This window comes from Vanessa atalanta, chromosome 4, assembly GCF_905147765.1.
Source record: "Vanessa atalanta chromosome 4, ilVanAtal1.2, whole genome shotgun sequence".
In the NCBI taxonomy this organism is placed as follows: Eukaryota; Metazoa; Arthropoda; class Insecta; order Lepidoptera; family Nymphalidae; genus Vanessa; species Vanessa atalanta.
This window is the reverse complement of record NC_061874.1, coordinates 5,530,540-5,550,591: the sequence shown is the minus strand read 5'-3', so window position 1 is coordinate 5,550,591 and position 20,052 is coordinate 5,530,540. Positions and strand designations below refer to the sequence as shown.

The window sequence follows — 20,052 nt, the reverse complement described above, 5'->3', positions numbered from 1 at the left end:
AACTAAAAGTGTAGACGATGTTTAGCTAAATGTACGAAATGTAAACGGGATAATAAAACAAAAGAAAGTTTCATTTGGAACAAGATTTAATCAGCTACTTCTTTGGTCATATCATTGGTTTAAAAAGAATCTGACACATTGTGTTAATTGCTTGTTAGCAACATTTTATATAGGAATGCATGAGAATCGCCTACGTAAATGCGGAAATATAAATTATTAGTACACAATACGAGGAAGATATAAAAGATCACTAAATCAACTAACTTTGAACTATTTTGAATTATCATTAAATTCAAAAATTTTATTCAACATTTATTTTCACATTTTTCTATATTTAATATACATGTATAGTTATTTTAATGTAAGATACAATAAGTCTACTTATGATTACATTTTATTTACATAAATAATACAAACATTATAACAATGTTTATGATAAACTTAACAGGTATTATACAATATACAAAACGAAATAACAATCTAGCGAGCATTAAATGGTAAAATAAATTTTATTTATGGCCAAGCCGAAAATATAATCGTAGGTATGATAAAATTATAAAAAAAAAATTCAATACAAACAAATACCACACGAATTATTGTGCTCGCTTGTCGATACTTAGAACATTTGAAAGTATAAATTTCGTATTTACATTAAAATTAATTATTTCTAAAGAGTTAAAGTCATTAAAATACGATGAATCCACATCTTAATGTAATTAATTACTCTTTGAACCCGTCCCAGAAAGCAGTCTTTCCCGCGTATTTATTATACGTTTTATTCAAATCGGACCTTTATTTTAGTTTTCGTAAGAGATTATTCTAAGTCGAGATTGCTTTATGAGATCATCTTATGAGATTAAAAATCCTTTATATTTTAAAAATTCTATCTAACATCATTCACATAAAAATTAAAATTGTCTAATCCGATTTTGGCATTAACTTTGTAACAACTATTCGAACACTAAACGCTATTCCGTCCAATTAGAAATTTAATTGTCACTTTATTGGAGTAACACAGGTTATCCATATGCCTAGAAGCGTCGAAGATAAACACTTCATAAGATAGACTCGTTGGTTAGATATTTGTACCAAAACATGGTATCAAACGAGAAGTCCATTTATCATTGTAGTGATGTCAAGTAGACATATAGCTAATATTGTTGATCGTTTTAGTTAAAAGCATCGAGCTCGTTATGCCTTGTAACACGGAACATTTAGGAAGGAAACATCAAATCTTCACTCAATCGCCACATACGTTTAGTTTAGTCACATTAGTCAGAAGCACTGAACATATATTCGGAAAGAGCGTCACATTCACAAAACGCGCTCAGTTTTGATACTTGATGTAAGGATGCGCCGTGTCTCAGACGCGATAGTCTCAGCTGGATGCGGAGAGGCCGAGGGGTTTGAGGTGCGGGGGCGCAAAAGCCGCGGGCGAAGAGCCCGACATGTTGTTGTTGAGGTCCCCGGAACGGCTTGAACCGTTCATCAATCCGCTCATTGCGTTGTTTGTCTGTCAAAAATACATCATATAAATTCTTGTAAAAAAACAATTCTGTTTAAAGTACGACGTTACGATTCAAACACTGTTGTTTTAAGTGAGTCGCTCGCTCAATAAATTTTTTAATGGTAAATCATTATTACCTTAAAACTTTCTTAGACAAGTTATTATTATTAAATTAGTTAGTTATTAATATCTGCACCATAATGTAGCACGAGAATAAAATCTAAATTGTAATCGTACAGAGGTTTAAATTGTGCAAATTGTACTTCACACCTAAATCATTCACGTTTAAAATATTTATCTTATAATAAACTTACCGGTGGTGGGGGTAGATGAGTGGTTTGTCTCTTTAGATGCGCAAGCGGTGGAGGATTGTACGCCATATTTGCGAACACCAAGCGCTCCTCGTAATCGTATTCGCATAAGATCTTGTTCTCGCACAAATAGAAGCGATCACCCACACAGAATCTGTTAAACGAATTTATTCTTATATTTTTTTGTGTTAAACATGTATTTACTTTTGTATCAAATGTAGGTTACTATGTTACCTAAACGTGAAACTATCATCAAAACGAAATACAGCGTTTACTATTTCAGAGTAATTTCACGCATAAAATCAAATAAATATATACACTAAATTAAACTTAAGCCCCTTCACACTGCATGATTTCACCTTTGCCGGTGCAAAAAGCATTTACTTTTATATACTGTACGAAAACAAATAGTAATTTTGCATTTATAAATAAAAATCAATATTTCGATACTCAGAAAGACAGATACATTTATAATACGCAAATTAAATACATTTAATTAATTGCATAAAATGTTACATGTATAGTAATCAAGGAGTCGGTGCATTTTAAATCAAATTAAGCACAATGCATACACACGAATGCTTTTAACAGGAAAAACTACTTTCAGCAACTCGTAAATGACCTTAAGGAATCTTTTATAAAGAAGTATTTAATAACGGTTTAGATTTTTTCTATTGAACCCTAAAAGATGGATGTTATCGCGCATTTGTTGTTGTACTGACACCGAAAAAAAAAACAAAAATGTCTTAGAAATAAAATTTACTAGCATGAGTGGAAAAGGTCAACGTGAACAGGGAGCCAGATAACGTCAAGCGGGCGAGCATCCCTCAATGTAGCAAAACAAAAGGTATCGCCTTCGACTCGCCACTGGCCGCCCGGAACCGCTGGTGATAACACCGAACCTTATCTTTTTCCTCCCCCTTCGTCTTCCACCCTAGGCGCTCCCCGCTGCCCGCCAACTCTTTTGTTTCACTTGTCACAAAAATTAAGCGCAATAGCTCGGCTACAAATGTCTCTTTTTTAAGGGGCCAATTTCCACCGCAACTCAGTCGATTTCGCCGCTCTTAATTAACTTTATTTCCTGTTCTCTCCGTTCCTGACTTTTGTTTTTGGGGTTGTTTTTTATTTTGCTATTTTTTGTCTGCAGTCGCGTAATGGAAAAGATGTAGAACGAAATTTTAATGACTGGGTGCAAGTTAAGCTTTGTGCGACGCGCCATTGTGACGCGTCGGCTGCGACGCGAAGTTTGACGTTTTACGTAATCGGACTTGTCTATTCATTGTTTTCTCTCCACCATGAAACAATATGATTGAAAGTGATAAGCGTGATAAACGTCACGTGAAAGTTTTTATTTTAGTTTTTATAACCACACCTTTGATGTATATAACTTTTCATATTTTTATTACAATATATTTTTGGTAACAGATTTTTAACGAATTATTACTATTTTAATTAATTTTGTTGCAATTTTATGCGTTGACGCATTTTTCAACCGATTGAGATGAAACTTGGCTCGACTTGTCGCTTGTGTAAATATTTCTAGTATAATAACATTAACTTACATCAGGGAGCGCGTGAGTTGTGTCAATAACATAAAAAGACTTCGGAACGCATACTGTGCATTCGATACTTTCTATAATATAAAAGGATAAAACAATACAAAAAGACTGTTAGAGCAACAACCCATATGCATATTTCAAATCATAACCGTAGATATTAAAAAAAATCAAAATACGTAAAATGGTATGCGAAAGGTTTCAGCGACGAGGCAGTACTGGTCGCACTTAATAAAGGTTCGCACGATCTGCGCTTCCGTGGCGTCCGCCGCGGGCGCGCCGGCAGATTGCTACTAAATTATTTAGCCGTTTAGCGATATTCGCCCTGATATCTGTCGTCCGCCGCTTCAATCGGACAGCCCGCAAATTGGATTCAGATTTCTGCCCGGTGGAAATTGATTTGTACGTGATATTTAATAACCTGCGTTCGTTGTTAGCTAAACATGTATAATATATGCGTAACTTTTATTAGTTTACAATTTGTCACGCTAATATTAATACGGGGTAGGTTTTGTTTAGTTTTAGGATAGTAAAACGTTTATTCAAGAACTCCTACATTATAATTATTATGTTTTATATTTGATACGGTTTATAAAATCATATAATACGGTAAAGATTATTTTATTGTGACAAAGACCCTAACAAACATTAACAAAAGTATGACGGATGAATTTTATTTATTATAAGTTACATAACCTGCCCAACTTTAAATAATTGAAACGTGTAGGTACACAGTTTGACAAACAATTGCATAGTTTTGGACTACGAATATAAAGTATTCATTTAATTATAAAGTTATTCTGTTTGTATTTTTGATCCCTTTGCCTTGGTCATACGATTTTAAAGTAGCATTGAAATGAATATACAATACGCGACGACACGCGAGGAACACTAACACGACAAAGGTCCACAAGTGACGTATAAACCATTCAGAGTGGCTCCAATCTCGCGACCTTTCTATTATTTAAACGGACGAGTCCAAAGAAGATTGCTGTTTTCGCGTCTGCTATTTTATTCGATATTTTAAGCCGTTACATACAAATATTTAACTAAGACGATAGGGTTGTATGTAAAGTAGAAATTAAATAGAGTATGTAACTTTTTTTTACTGTAACTGTAATTGAAATTTGTAAAATACATTAAACCTTATATATTTTTAGTTCAATTTTAGATTATACTACTTAATAATATTCAAAAATCGTTACTTTTTTCATATTTAAGGAAATTTTTCGAATTATTTACACTTTGGTTATTATTAATTTTACCGAATAATCTATTCAAAAATAATAAGCAATTTTGGTTTATAAATAATTGAACACAATTTTATTACGTATTGTGCATTATAAAGTATAAAGTTATAAGTTTTTAAATATATGAATTGTGTATTTATAATACTCTGTAACAGACTGTATCGACAGATTCATTAATAAGTTCCAATATCGCTAGATGCATCATCGCTCAGTTCAATAACTGAGTGAGCGCGGGGAAATCAAGCACAGCTTACCTCTGTTTACTCGCTACTAGCAATAACGCCCGTATACCCGTATATCTACTATTAGTCAAATACTCTTCTGGAAACTAAAACCTATTTTATAAATTGTTATCATGACGTAAACTTTTTTTAAAAGCGCAAAGACTTCACTTTCTATGTCACACGAAAAAAAAGACTACTACTTTCTAAAAAGATTTTCGAATTATTTAATTTACAAAGAAAATGTTTAACAAAATGTTTGAATAAATAATTTATTAGGTAACCTTTATCTTATGCATGAAATGTGTTTATAAAAGACACCAAATTTATGCAACGCACAAAAACAATCTCGATTGTTTTAAAAGCAAATTTTCTTTGCATGTTGCTCCTTATGTAGCGGAAAATTTAATCGTGCTCTTTGTTTGTCGTTCGTGAGTTGAATAAACCATACAGAGCTACCGCTAGATAGTACACCTGTCTCTCTCGCACATCACTTTATTGTTATATTTTATCTCGCTCACAAAAGAAGTCCCAAACTGGACTCGTATTCAATACAGAGGCGTCCCTGCTCAATTTTCAGGAACGCAATCGCTTTTGACAGGTGAGAAAATTAAGTGAGCTTGCGTTGTAAATCCTTTTTGATGCGATAAATGTGGAGAAGCAGCATTAAAGATTCACGTTGGAGCAGAACGAAACCTACTTAATGTATTACTGTATTCATTTAGTAAAATAAAATAACTTTCTTTGTTTTAATTGAAAACGTTACGTTCGAAGTGAATAATAAAGGTAATACTTTCATTTTAATTGTTAGTGTTATAAAGATAATAAATCATCAAATCATTTTGTGTATTTACTTATTAAAGGTAAAAAAATAGTTCATAAAAATAGATTATATATGTTTTTATGTATGTTATTACCTACTGGAAATTATATGATATGATAAACAATATACCGTAAAGGACCTTCAACATATACATATGTAATGTGTACATAGAAAAAAATCTATAATTTTTTTTTAACTTGCCTATGATTGCATTGCTGGCACGCGAAACACTCGAGGTGGTATACGTTGCTGCGCGCGCGCATCACCATCTCAAACGCAGGGATCACCTTGTTGCAAGCTGCGCAATACCCGGTGTTGCCGAAGAGCCTGTTTTTATTATTTCGTATTATTATCTTGATATATTACATACATTGATTGTATTACAGTAATAAATTGAAAATTGAGATTCACTTGAAAATGTAAAAAAAAATTTTAGCAACTTAAATAATGTTACCATATAATTAAATATAATACATTTATTCAATTATGGTCTAGATTCAATTACACATAAAAACTAAGTACTTAATTTATGAAAGTAAGAAGTTCTTTGTATAAGTTATGGGAGAAATGGAAAATGAAAATTATTCACCTCAAATAATCTCGCTTGCATAGTATGAGATTCGCTCGTGTATACAGCGTGTGTCCCACTTCACCGAGCCGACAGTCGCAGCAGCCGCACTTTAGGCAATCCTCATGCCACAGTTGGTCCAACGCCTTCAGGAGATAACGTTCTGTTATCACTTTGCTGCATCCCGCGCAGATCTACAAATGATAATTCATTACGATTTTGTCTTGATAAATAATCTTCACTTTTAGTTGTAAAATAATAATAAATGTTATTTAAATTATAAGCACAGCATAAAGCAAGCAAACCATAGATTTTAGCTTACGTGCATCGTTTTCTATGAGACATTTGAAGCAACTTATAGAAAGTTAAAACAATGAGTTCTACTAGTACATTTATTATACTATAGTATTATATTCTAATATAATGATCACCTGAGGTTGAGGCGGCTGCGTGGAGGCCGCCGTGGCGCCCTGAGCGCCGGCGGGTATCGGTGACGCCCGAGCCTCCTTGGTGACGTCCATGGCTAACATCTGTGCGCCGATCCCGGGACTACCGCCGCTTGATTGTTGCGGCGTCCGCCTCTCGCACTAATCAACAATTAATTTTAATTATTGCCATTTGCATACAAGTACAACAACTTAAATTAACTAATTTCACTACTACATTCAAATCCAAAATTAATCTTTGTTGCCCTAGGGCCTAAGCAGTAAGTAGTTTTGAATAGTAATTTTAGTGCGGCATTTCGCGTGTGAATTGCCGCCTCTTGTCGCGCGGTGTAATTTTCTATCTAAGTAGTTCTTGCCGTGCGAAAACGCGCGTAAAAATCGTGCACGGATCTGCAACGTGCGACCTCTCGCCTCTATGACTCTTACGAGACGACTTACAGGTAAATTTAACGTCGGCTAGGAAAATAAATTCTAAGATGAAGAATAACTTATAGTTAATTAAATTCAGATTATAATACATGTTAAATGTATACGAAGATTATTGGTACTAGTACTAACCGACGGGGCGTGACCGACAGAAAAAACAATTTAGTATTTGTAATCAATAGAGCTTATGTGACTATATAAGTATTTATGGTGGTGTGGTAAAATTATATATATTACATATAATTAATTTTATACTTTGTCGGACTGTACATAGTTCTTCATATATAATAAAATTCATATTAATAAAAAATATTTACCATTTCAATTTATAAAATTTAATAATTTATCAAATAAAGACATACACCATTGTTACGACTGATTCACTATCAAAGCTTTGTGAACAATTGGGTCATTGATATACTTGGATTACAAAAACTTATCCAGCGCCACCATATAGATACGAGTATGTATGAGTACAATTTCAATAGGCTTTAATATTTTAAAACCCTTTTTCTGTAATATTTGAAGTCATATATTTCATTACGTTCCACTATATTTAACAATAGTGCTATTTTCGCAAACGAGTTACATTTTACGAATATATCTCTAAAGTTGCAAACTAAATCAATATTTTTAAACAATTTTCCATATAAACGTTGACACATAAAATCTTAGTATATATTTTATAACTAAGTTATATCATGCCTAATATTAATAGTATTATATTGTTCATATATTCTGGATAAAATTGCCATTAAAAAAGTCGGCTGTAATATCACTTTAAAAAAAATAGCACAACTAGTCAAGCGATTAATGAGAACGTGAAACACGATTCGCCTTTTCCGAACTATAGCAAATTATGTACCTTAAAATAACTAATAAAAACAGTAATTAAAACCACTCGGATCAAAAAACTGGCCCGTGGTAAGCAATAAAGTCAAGCACGGAGCGGCATCGTCACGCTTAATTAACACTTTAAATACGAACATTTTTCAATTAAATTTGGCGACTACAAGCGTGCACAGGTGCTGCTTTTCATTTTATTATTATAACGCACCCTCTGATCGTCCGGCTGACGTCTGGTATAGGTTTTATATAATATTAACTAACCATCCCGACTTCAGACGTGTAAAATTACAGTTTATCCTGTAATATTATTTATAAATCAACATATGCCAAGAGTCGAGATGGCCCAGTGGTTAGAACGCGTGCATCTTAACCGATGATTTCGGGTTCAAACCCAGGCAGGCACCACTGAATTTTCATGTGCTTAATTTGTGTTTATAATTCATCTCGTACTCGGCGGTGAAGGAAAACATCGTGAGGAAACCTGCATGTGTCTAATTTCAACGTAATTCTGCCACATGTGTATTCCGCCAACCCGCATTGGAGCAGCGTAGTGGAATATGCTCCAAACCTTCTCCTCAAAGGAGAGGAGGCCTTTATCCCAGCAGTGGGACATTTACGGGCTGCTAATGCTAATGCTAATAATAATATAGTAGTCGATCCAAGCAAACTCTTTCAAATCGTATTTTATTCTCATGTAATACTAGTTTACGCAAATATCTTGTTATATCTCCAATACAAATTCCAAAATGTTAGCGGCAATTTTAATGAACCGAACAAGATTTAAATTAATGTGATGGTACTTTAATAAAGATTATTTCCGTGTTGTCACGATAAACCAACAAAACTCACTTATTAATATTAGTACAAGAAGAGTGCTATTGATGCTCTTGAAATGCGTAATCTCCTATACTAGTATTATAAATGTAGAAGTCTGTCTGTCTGTCTGTTACTCTTTCACGACAATTGAACCGAACTTGATGAAATTTTGTATTAAGCACGCTAAGCTCTAAGGCTAGGTATAGGCTACTTTTTATGCTTTACACCTGACGATTAATCTCTAAACTGCGAGCGAAGCTGCGTATGACAACTAGTTATTTATCAGCTAATAAATTATGTAACTTAAAGTTTTTTTACAATATTGTACGATTCTTGTAAAAAAAAATGTTTTGTTAAGAAACGTTTTTGCGACACGCTTTCTATTTCAGTGCCAATCTGGTAAAGAAAAAACTGCCTGAAACAATACGATACACTGCGAACTAGTGACGAATGTGAAGCGGTCATTTTTGTATGTTTTGCCTCGATAGCCATACACAGTAGTTCAGATATTGGGCGGAATCGTGCACACTGCATCTTAAATGTAAATACAAACCTAATCGATAAAATTATAATAAATGTAATACTGTATTTAGCATTTTTTGTTATTTGAAAAATACTTATCGTTGCTTTTTTCAGTTATAGTTAAATATAAATAATTCACAGCATTACGACTTTTTAACCGTTGTATCAACGACACGTGTAAAGTATTGCTCATAATTTTGAAGTTGAAGATTATAAATCAGTTACATCGTTAATTTAATTGTAAGTCACAAATTATGATAGCATACACGAACGCGTGTAACGTTATTTAATATTCATATTTTTATAAATTTTATGTCTCATGAATAAATATAACCGAGATACAGTGAGTACAAAATGTAGATCTAAACCGAAGGTCACTATGACTTTTCATGTGGTTTCTATGTTTATTATTTATCTCGTAAGGCGGAAAATACCGTTTTTAATGCACACAAACGATCATACATGGAGTAAACAAACTGTACATAAGCGGACTTACTCTAATATAAGGTCTCTTCTAATCGACAAAAAACGTATGTAAAATGTAGTGCGTCGCGCGTAATTTTGTAAAAGTGTCGAGCTAAGCCTTGTTCTCAAAAAGATACGAGTCCTTCAATCAGCTGTTGTGCATTTAGAGTACTTACTATTCATTTACTTGTTAAGTATTCCAACAGCTCCTGAACGCAAGTGTACGTATGCTTATACTTGTCCACTGAGCACTGAATAAGACCATCGTTTATGTTCGAGTGAAAAGAATATAATTGTGTACGAACGTTAACTTAATTTTGGACGATTGCGGACAGTCATGTCAATTTGCGCCGCTTCCTGTCGCCGACGGTCGCGCGACACGGACTTGATGTAAATCACAATATGAAACGATAATGCGGTTACTGAGCATTTCATAAAAAACGGAAGAATTCAATTTGATTGCATTTTTAAATTGTCAACGAAAATAAATATTTCAAAAGAATTTTATTTTATAGGAGTACAGTTATATCTAAGTTATCGAAACGTTATAGAAAATGTATAATAAACATTTAAAAAAAAAAACAATGAAATTTTTTACTGGATTACAAAGTCAATGTTGGATAAACTGTGTAGTAAATAAAAACATATATTTATATCCTAAAAATATAACCCGTATAATTAAAATATCAAAATATAATTTTACTTCAAAAAGTTACAATTCAAAACATATATAAAATCAATTATGGAATATCGCACTTCAATCCGATTTTTTGAAATGGACAAGCCGTAAAACGAGCCTTCGTGAATAATTACCAGCGGAAAGGTGACAGCGACATGCCACGCCACTTCGAAAACAATCCGTGGCAAATGCAGTCAGCCGAGATTAGGCATAAAAAAGCTCACTTCCATTAGCATTGACTTTCGAATGTCAATACGCACGAATTAAGATTTAACGAACGGTCACGCGACAAAAATACTAAAACTATGGAGATTATTTGTCTATATCGATCGAATTTGTTTAGTCCAATATCATATTACTCAGAGTGATGGATGTGTTACGATAGAGTTGCATCGGCATTGAAGGTTGCTTTGTGCTCTGTTCGAGTCGCGAGGGACTACGGCGTCCCGCACCAACGTTAATGATTAACACAGACGCGGTCCGAGACCAATTACGTGCCACCGCCGCACTCCAAATTAGAAACTATTTTCAACCATTAGTGGCCAACTTCATAATCAATTACACGTTAAAATTTCACAGCGCTGTTTCGGGAGCTCTATGTTTGGATAATCGGAGTTTGTGGTCCCACGGCGAGCTATTACGTGGCTATACGGGCCATAAAGGTTTTTGTTTCACTGTCGGAAAATTTTAATGCATGTTTCGAATGCATTTAACTGCGATGCCAAAAGTTGCAGTCGAACAAATGAATTTATATATGCGAAATAATAGCCATGCAATCACGGCTTTAAAGCTATATAGACATACAAATATTTAAGTACATTTGGTGTTTTAAGCTTGGGCGTATAGGCTTTTGATGTTGTTGAGAGAAAGGAAGGTAATGAAAAAGGTGAATTCGCACTGTTTACGTTTTTTGATTAGCGCTTTAATAAACGAGTGTCGCTAATAAGACAAATCTTTGAGTCCATTTTAAGGCAGACTAATAGGATTGAGTGCACTCTGCTAATCATAATTCATCAGCGAGATTAAAGAATAAGCGCGACGAGGGAGATTGCGCCCCCCGTGTGGGAGAGACAATATGATTGCCACACCTGCGGAAACGGCTAAAGTAACGAGGCGGGCTAAATAATTCAACCAACTACCTTAACTTAAACTATGCTTTACGTAAATATTTCTATCCACCATCTTAATCTACAAAAGAAAAAAAAACATTTCTACTCGACGATCGGTTTTTTTTTTATTTCGCTACACTACATACGGTTAAACGGTTCTCTTCTACGGCTACAGATAATAGTGTCCCAGGTACGAATCAGACACATTAGACCTATGTATTGCGCTGATTTCTAGAGTTCTTTGATAATAATGATCACTGTGGACAAAATCAGGCAGTAGGGTAATATTATACTCTTAAATTGAGTTTGTATAATTTTTTCTATGGTATTCAAGTAATTATTTACGTCATTGTTGGTTATTCTATTTGTTGCATTAAATTGGATTAACAAAAAGTTTTTCTCCTGCACAGTGAAATAAATATAAAACTCAAGTTGGTATTTTTTTTATATTCAAACTGTTGCGTAAATAATGAAGTAGAGCATACTTCACTGCGGAGCAGTTACTATGGCACTTATTTAGCAGATTGCTTTCCTTTAAGTTGTTCTTTAATCTAGCAATGGTAGGCTTTACACCCTCCGTCGCGACGCTCTTACATCCCACCACAGTCGCAAGTATCTAAACATCATTGTTGCAAGTTTGTTAACAATGGCGCTTTCTTTTATTGTTTTATTGCCTTCTAAATGTAGATTTTTTTCTTACGATTGCGAAAAATTACAAACAAAACTTTTAAAATTCATTGATTATTTTATAAAACTTACAAGATCATTTTAATTTTAAGTACCCGTTGGTTCAATGCTCCCGAATTTTTTTTTTTAATTATTATCTCCGGGGTAGAAGATTTAAAACACGATTTGCTTAAAAAAATAATATTTATATTTTATAACAATACTTCTGATAAGACTCGCGCGTCACTTACTGTAAATGCAATATACACATTAATGCTAAAATACTAGAAACCTTCGAGTCCCTAGAAAAACCATATATTTTTTTAACAAACATTAACAAGTACTATTTATATACATATAAGATTTCAAAAATCAATAAGTACAAGATTTTTTAACTTTTTTTCATACCAAAACAAAACTTTTAGTAGTACAAGCTCTATATTTTTTAGCAGAGATAGGAAAACGTGCGTTAAAAGCAAAACTTCGTTAATGCCAAACCATATTGGATTACTGGCGATAGCCGACTGCCGCAATAATATAACGAAATTCAAACATTAATAGGCTCAAACACAATCACGGATGGCCGCATAATCGAGTTAGCTGCTATTCGGCTAAACCCCTATCACGTAATCTGCCCCATTGTCTGACGCTCGTTGCGCTGATCATGAGGGCCGATTATTGTGGCAATTTCGTGTTTATTGTTTTCAGGTGTCTCCGTCAACTGGCTCAAGGAGCTACACAATACCCGAACCGTATCTCTGAGTATGACTGTCCCATAAAATGTTAGTGTAAACACTTATGTCGGACGATAATATTTGCCTGTTGTAATAAATATGCAAAAGTGATTAAGATGTATCAAAATCATAATAATAAGTATGAAATATTATCTCAACGATATCAAATAAATATGAGAGTGGAATGGAAGATAATAAACTTGATTCCCGTGACAGCCAAAGTAAGTGATGCTCAGATGGAATATACCTTTCGAAAGTTAAAAGTTTCACATCGGTTAGATGCAACTGAAAGAACAAATAAGTAGATAGAAGCGGTGTCAAAACTGCCAAAAACAAAACTATAAAGTTTGTTTTATAACGGGTAGATATCGGCTTATCTATTTGAAATGTCGAACTCAATTTGGATCGAGAAACTCGACTTTTATAACCTACACAACTACTCCGCACATTTCCTTATTCTTGTTTAAAAATAAAACTAAAAAATGACTCCCAATATCATAAAAACGACTCCCATATACGAGATATATATATATAATAAAATCTTAATTAACCAAAGTGTCGATGTCATCAAAATTAATAAATTGATGCCTTATAATTGCTGTCTTTCATTAAACATTCGAAACGTGTTACGTATTTTGTATTGAACGTCCGGTCCCAGTACCAGATCTCAAACGATTCATTTATGCCAACATCTTATCGAGCTTTAATAAAATCGAAAGCGTTTTATGATTACTAAAAGTTATGAAGCGAGTTAGCGTAACGAGTATAGCGCACGCATGTAACAGCATGAGCTCCGGCCGATACTGCTGATGTTTTATTACATTATAAAACAAACGTCTCAAATTAATTATGGGACATACAACAGTCACCATCGCCATCGATCGTAAAGAAACTTTGATAGCAGTTGTAAAATCTTCCAAATCGTTGTCATGATAATTTATGATGCATGTTTATGGATGACTTTATGACGATAAAATTATTATATTCTCCGAATACTAGATGTTTGTATTAAAGTTACGCTCCAAATCGGCGGCGACAGTTCCGATTAGCACGTTTACAAGACAAAGCTAAATTTGTAAACGAGTCGCGCAGAGGCGCAAAGTGAATTAAAGCAACTCGGAGCCTATTACGTGAAGTGAGTTATAAAATAAAGCCGCGGCGAGTAAGTTCATACATTACAAGCCGATAACCAGACGAGACTTCTGAGACACAAACCAGTCCCTTTTAGTGAAATTGAAAACTTTTTCTCTTACTCATACCGCGGCCACGACACCACTCAATTTAAATCAATTGCTTTTTATAATTAACTTACTCCATTATTGAAGTGCACTCCCTCGTTACCTCAATTAAAATTCAATCGAGATGTAGATCTATTAGAAAACGAGTTTTTCTGGCAGAAGTAATCAAGTAAATTGTTCTTACGATAAGTGCTACTCGCATATCCATTTTACGAAGAAACTGGATACGCGCTATCCAGTAATAATTATTCATTTAACTTTATTAATCTTACTTTTCCATTTACATTTCTGAGCTCCATAATACATTTTTACTACATGTTCTTTCGCAGTTTTTGTAAGCTATAAATATACAATAATTTTAATTAAAATAATGAAGTAATCTTGGTTCCATTAAAATATAACTATATTATTGGCGCTACAGCCATGTTTCATTGTGATATTATGCAGCCCTCACTAATACAATGAAGATCCCCTAGCTACGTGTCTAGGGAGTGCCACTTTTACCTAATTCTTATTAAACATTTATTAGCTTAGACGAAAGCTATCGGAAGGTATCGGAACTAATGTTTTATTTATGATCTTTTATAGAATTGCAATTTTACCTTATACCGACAAATAATACACTAATGTAAGTAGTTTTAGTAACGAGAGAGTTCCTCAAACAGTGGCTTGGTTCGACCTATTTTATTATAGATGCTAAGATGTTTAAAAATACCGAAGTTGATGTATCGTGCCGTCTTATACAACTAGATTAAAATAGAATGCAATTTTGTTGTATTGCAGTGGGATATTGAAGCTCAATGCAATGTGGTACTATCTCACGGTCCACAGTCCAGACTATGGGGCCAGAAATAATTTAATCAGTGTTTGGGAATCAATAATCAAATTATGTAGGTATACCATGGATAGCACTTTCAAGAAATTGTTTTTATTGAGGGGATCCCATCGAACAATTTGCGACTCGATATTATAATTTGTAAATAACAAAAAAAAAAATACCTCGAATTGTTCGTTTGATACGATTGAAGAAGATATATAGAATGCATAAAATTAAAAACAGAATAGCAACGACTCGTACGTTTAAATTTACAAATCGATACATGAACTTGTCCGAATCATTATTTATGCTGGACATTTTCCAAGAAAAATTGTTACTTGATAATTTAGGTTACGATAGGTAACAATTTCTTGTAACTGTCTAACTTGAAACTAAAATTATTTTAATGATTATTTTAGTTTTAGCGCGGTCGTGTTTTATTTTACGGCCGACAGCAACATGACAAAGTGTTGTTACTGACGTTTTAACGCCCTTTTAATAAATTATTATCAACAAACAACACGTTTGGTTTTGTTTAAAATATACTTTTAAATACATCAATGTGACGTCACCCGTAGGAAAGACGATAACCGAATATTAATTTGGTGATTTTATAAATTCCATGATGATACGCGTAATTAAATTAGACTATTACCAAAGAGTATTAAAGTTCAATTCAATTATGTAAACAATTACATATATTCATTACGATATAATTCAATTAATTGATAATATTGTTTTATGATTCAATCGTAATTACAAAAATAATAAATCAAGATATTCTTAATTTATTGAAACAAAAGCTAATATTAGTTCAACATTATTGCATGATATTGTATTTTATTTTTAAATTGAAGAAATACCAATTATAAAAATCAAATTTAACACTAAAGATCTTTTCATTAACGAAGACGCGCCCCTCCACGCTTTAAAGGCGTGTTTGTACGAGTGACGCTCGTACTTACAAGACTTGTCTTAGTGTGCGTGAGATGACTAATGTAAGAATATAGACGGCCTAAAAAAATAGTTATATTAGGTTATATTTGTTAATGCACGATGATAATTTAGCGAGCAGGGGCGCGCCTTCAGTGATAAGCATTTCTAAAATGAATTAAACATACATAACTTCAACAATTCAAACAGACATTTTTTTTTATATTTTAATTAAATCAACTTATATATTTAATTGGATTTACGATTAATGTCTCAACATCGTATTGCGGTAACATTAAGGTACTTACATATATCCAGTAACACTATAAATATACACACAATAAAAATATTCTATGAAGCATAACAAACTTCTAATTTACTATGAAACACGTGTTTACATAGCAATATTCAAGTAAAAACTGAATGAAATATGAATGGAAGTAGCGACGCGCGCTCTATCGCGGCTTCCTGTCTGATAACACCCTTAATGACTCGTCTGTCCCATTGCACTTGTTCCCAACTAACTCATGATAGTTAGTTAATTATTGAACTACATACTAAATAAATATACTATACATTATTTTTTTTATTTTTTGTGAACCCTGTGACTGGATATTTTTCCACTTGATGTTTATCAAGATCCCGGGCTACTCATATGTCAAACTTATTGCGAACAATGGCTTAGTGATTTTCGCACTTATAATATTTAAGATATATTTAGCCAATTACTACAGAAATTTAAGGATATTTTGAATATAGCCTTTTATTTGAATAAGAAACATTATATATATATATATATATATATATATATAGTAAATATATAATAATTAATTAAATATAGACATATATAACATTATCTTATATGAACAATATTATTGTGGTCGAATGACGCGGCATTAAGATTTCGAGTTTATATAAATTTTCTGTTTACGTACAAACCGAGTATATACGCAAATATTGTCTTACATGTTACAGTGACGTAAAATATAATTACGCGTTACAAACATAACCTTTACAAACCCTATGAAGCAAAACAAATTTACAGCTTGTTGCTTTAAACATTAATAGTTATTCAAATAAAATGAGTACTGTCGAAGGATCATAGTTTATTTTCGAGATTGCTCGTGCACGTTGTAGAAAAAAAGAGTAATATTATTTTTCAATTCCCATACAAAGGTGGTCGGTGCGCGGCGGCAAATTGGTTGTATTGTCAATTTGGGCAGTGCGTGCCGGGGCGCAGATGAAATGTTTATTTTCAATTTCCGCCATTTTCCTGCCGCATCGGCCGCAGGATTAGAATGTGAAACAACGGCACTAACGCCAGATAGTTTAAAGAAACAACTGCCTTAGTGACCATGTTAAACTAACATTACAATTTCAATGGAAAAATCGAAAAAAAAAAATTGTAACTTTTCATTGTTATCCGTGTCAAAAGATATTTTCGAATAAAAAATACAAGTAATGTATTTATATAATTATTTACATTAAAACTAAAAAGAAATTGTAAATTATGCTATTCATTATGAACATATTAAATCTTCTTCGAAATTATGTACAGTTGCAAACATCGTATTTATTGAATTTTACAAATCACTATAATTAAAAAAAAATTTTGGACCATTACTCCATTTTGTTACTCGTAAATAAAGATTTTAACGTCATAAAACACATTCACAATATTATTGTTGATTCTTTTGATGTTGATTCCATTAAAACCAAAGGAGCCATTTTATTGGTATAATACATACCTACTATAAACAGTATATTATTCATTTTAAATAATATAAAATATTTATTATACAAAATTGCATTTTTAGGTTCTCAATAACGTGACATTAACGTGACACAGCGATTGCCTTTCATTAAATAGGCCGTTAAGCGTGGCTAAAGGATGTCGTGTAAATCGCAGATCACGAAAGCTTAATCCACCATCTTAAGCATCAACCGGTCAAAATCGTACTAGAAATTGATAATTTGCGTCTAAAATAGCCGTTAAGCGTGTTGCACGTTTTCAATTCAAACCCGCGACCTCTGGTGACTGAACCGCACCAGTACTAATTTACAATAAATCATATTTAACAACTACATTTTTTTTCAACAATTAATTAGTTTTGTTTTTCTTAAATTCGTTTTCTAGTCTTAAGTAAAATATAATGTCCATAGTTTTACTACACATATTCTTTGTATTATTATCTTAATTGCTTTTAAAAGCATCATGGGAGCCGGAAACTTAAATATTAGCATATTTTATTACTCATGTTTGTTTAGAGATTCCTTTGAGACGATACTTCAAACGCCGCCGGAGATAAAGGGTTTGAAGCTCACAACCGATGCATTGTCTCCCTACATACACATATCTGATCTTTAGTTATAGTTATATATATATAATTTTTTTTATTCAGAACCATTTGGCTTAAGCATCTAAATTTACAAAAAAATATAATAAACCAAACCAATTTTAATAAATCAAAATCATGTGTTTATAATAAAAATAAATTAATTCTAAATATTTGACATCTATACGACATTTAAACACAGATTACAAAAAAAATAAATTACAACGACGTGTAGCATCGTAAATTCATATAACAACTTAATTGAAATACTTTTAAGCATTATTAAATGTTAAAATAATATGTTTTAACGGCGAAACCCACAGTCATACTGAGCGAGATAAATCAATAATCATTAGGTAAGAGTAATAACACTAATATTGGCTCCGTGTCTCTATATGGATATAATGAATAGGATATGGCGATAACCGACGCGCGAATACCGTCGCGTAACCGGAATACCATTAGGACGACCAGCTTATTAACTCTCTCCTTTAATTAAATTATTAGAAATCTCGAACCGAGCTAATTAACGAAGAATTCCAACATTTCAGTCCACCTATCGGGTATTAATTAAAATTGACAAAGCCGCGGGCATACGAGCGCTTACCAAATATCGCCTCTATTAATGAAATGATCACTCGAAACTAATTAAATTATGGAGGTAATGGTGCATGCATGTGATACCGGTCGAGAGAATTCGGACTAGTGCATGTAACACCTGCGATGCTTTGGCTTTTTGACGAATATATTTTATTTTAATCCAACCCATCGATCTTGTTACCGAAAAACACCGAGAAGTTAATCATTGGGCATAAGTGTAGGCAATGTATTCATACACTGACTCATACAATGCGTCAAGTGATTATTTCATGTTTAGATTTTGTTAATATATAATATTTATACAAGATGCATTCTCATGGTCTGTCAAAGTTTTTTTTTTAATAAAAAACAATTAAATAATACATTAAATTTGCCACGACGACGTGGACATGAAAGTGTCGTAACGGTGTAAAAGGCACGGCACACTCTAGGCGCAGCTACATTAAAATGAGTAATTATAATAAAGCTGATATGTCCTCATAATTAACTAAGCCTGATGAAGAGTGCTGTGACGAGAGCAAGTTACAAAAAAGCGGTTTAAGCGCTGTTTTTTTGCACGCTAGAACCGTATTGAAATATTTTTTTGATTATCAACATTACATTTTGATAATGTTTTACCTGATTTTATAAGTCTTAAAGCTAGCAGATATTTATTTAATAATCTACTACTTAGGTGGGTAATAAATGTGGTATAAACTTAAAATTATTCGACAGCAGAAATAACATGAAGGAAAAAATGCGTATTAATATAAACTATAATTACTAATTAATGTAATCATTAGTAGTAATTGTAGTATATATTAGGTTAAAACAAAAAGTAATAAAAAACATTTTTGTTGAATGTAAAACTTAAAAACAATATCGAAAATTCAAAACACAGATATGTGTTTCAAGCGCTGCAGCGCTTTTTAGATCGTACTCGCAGCAGCACTAGCGCTAATTAGACGGAGTGACAACCCACTCCTGCCATAAAGCGCTGCAGATTTATCGCCACAGATTATTTATATTATGTTTATTAGGCCCTACCCTGCGCACCCTCACAGCTTGTCTACTAATTGAATTGCTTGGATTTTTGTATATATGGTTACACCTGAAGAATTATTTAGATGTACGTTATGATATGAGCACACTGTACAATAAATGCAATAATTACTTAGTCTAACTAATATTCCCTAAGTTA

At 32.9% G+C, this 20,052-nt stretch overlaps 1 protein-coding gene across 2 annotated transcripts in view; it reads right to left on the bottom strand.

The window, feature by feature from the left end:
• Window positions 1-68: 68 nt before the first annotated feature.
• Window positions 69-20,052, bottom strand: part of LOC125077852 (LIM domain only protein 3) — a 43,157-nt gene continuing 23,173 nt past the window's right edge. Inside the window, exons 1-6 of one of the 2 annotated variants that reach the window (XM_047689944.1) lie at window positions 16,245-16,333; window positions 6,668-6,823; window positions 6,258-6,430; window positions 5,870-5,995; window positions 1,822-1,972; window positions 69-1,513 (exon numbers count right to left, since the gene is read on the bottom strand). In XM_047689944.1, coding sequence (XP_047545900.1) covers window positions 1,379-1,513; window positions 1,822-1,972; window positions 5,870-5,995; window positions 6,258-6,430; window positions 6,668-6,766 — 684 coding nt within the window. In that variant the 5' untranslated portion in view covers window positions 6,767-6,823; window positions 16,245-16,333 and the 3' untranslated portion in view covers window positions 69-1,378. Of the gene's footprint in view, window positions 1,514-1,821; window positions 1,973-5,869; window positions 5,996-6,257; window positions 6,431-6,667; window positions 6,824-16,244; window positions 16,334-20,052 lie in introns of those variants that run through there. The other variant, XM_047689943.1, reaches the window with a different exon arrangement.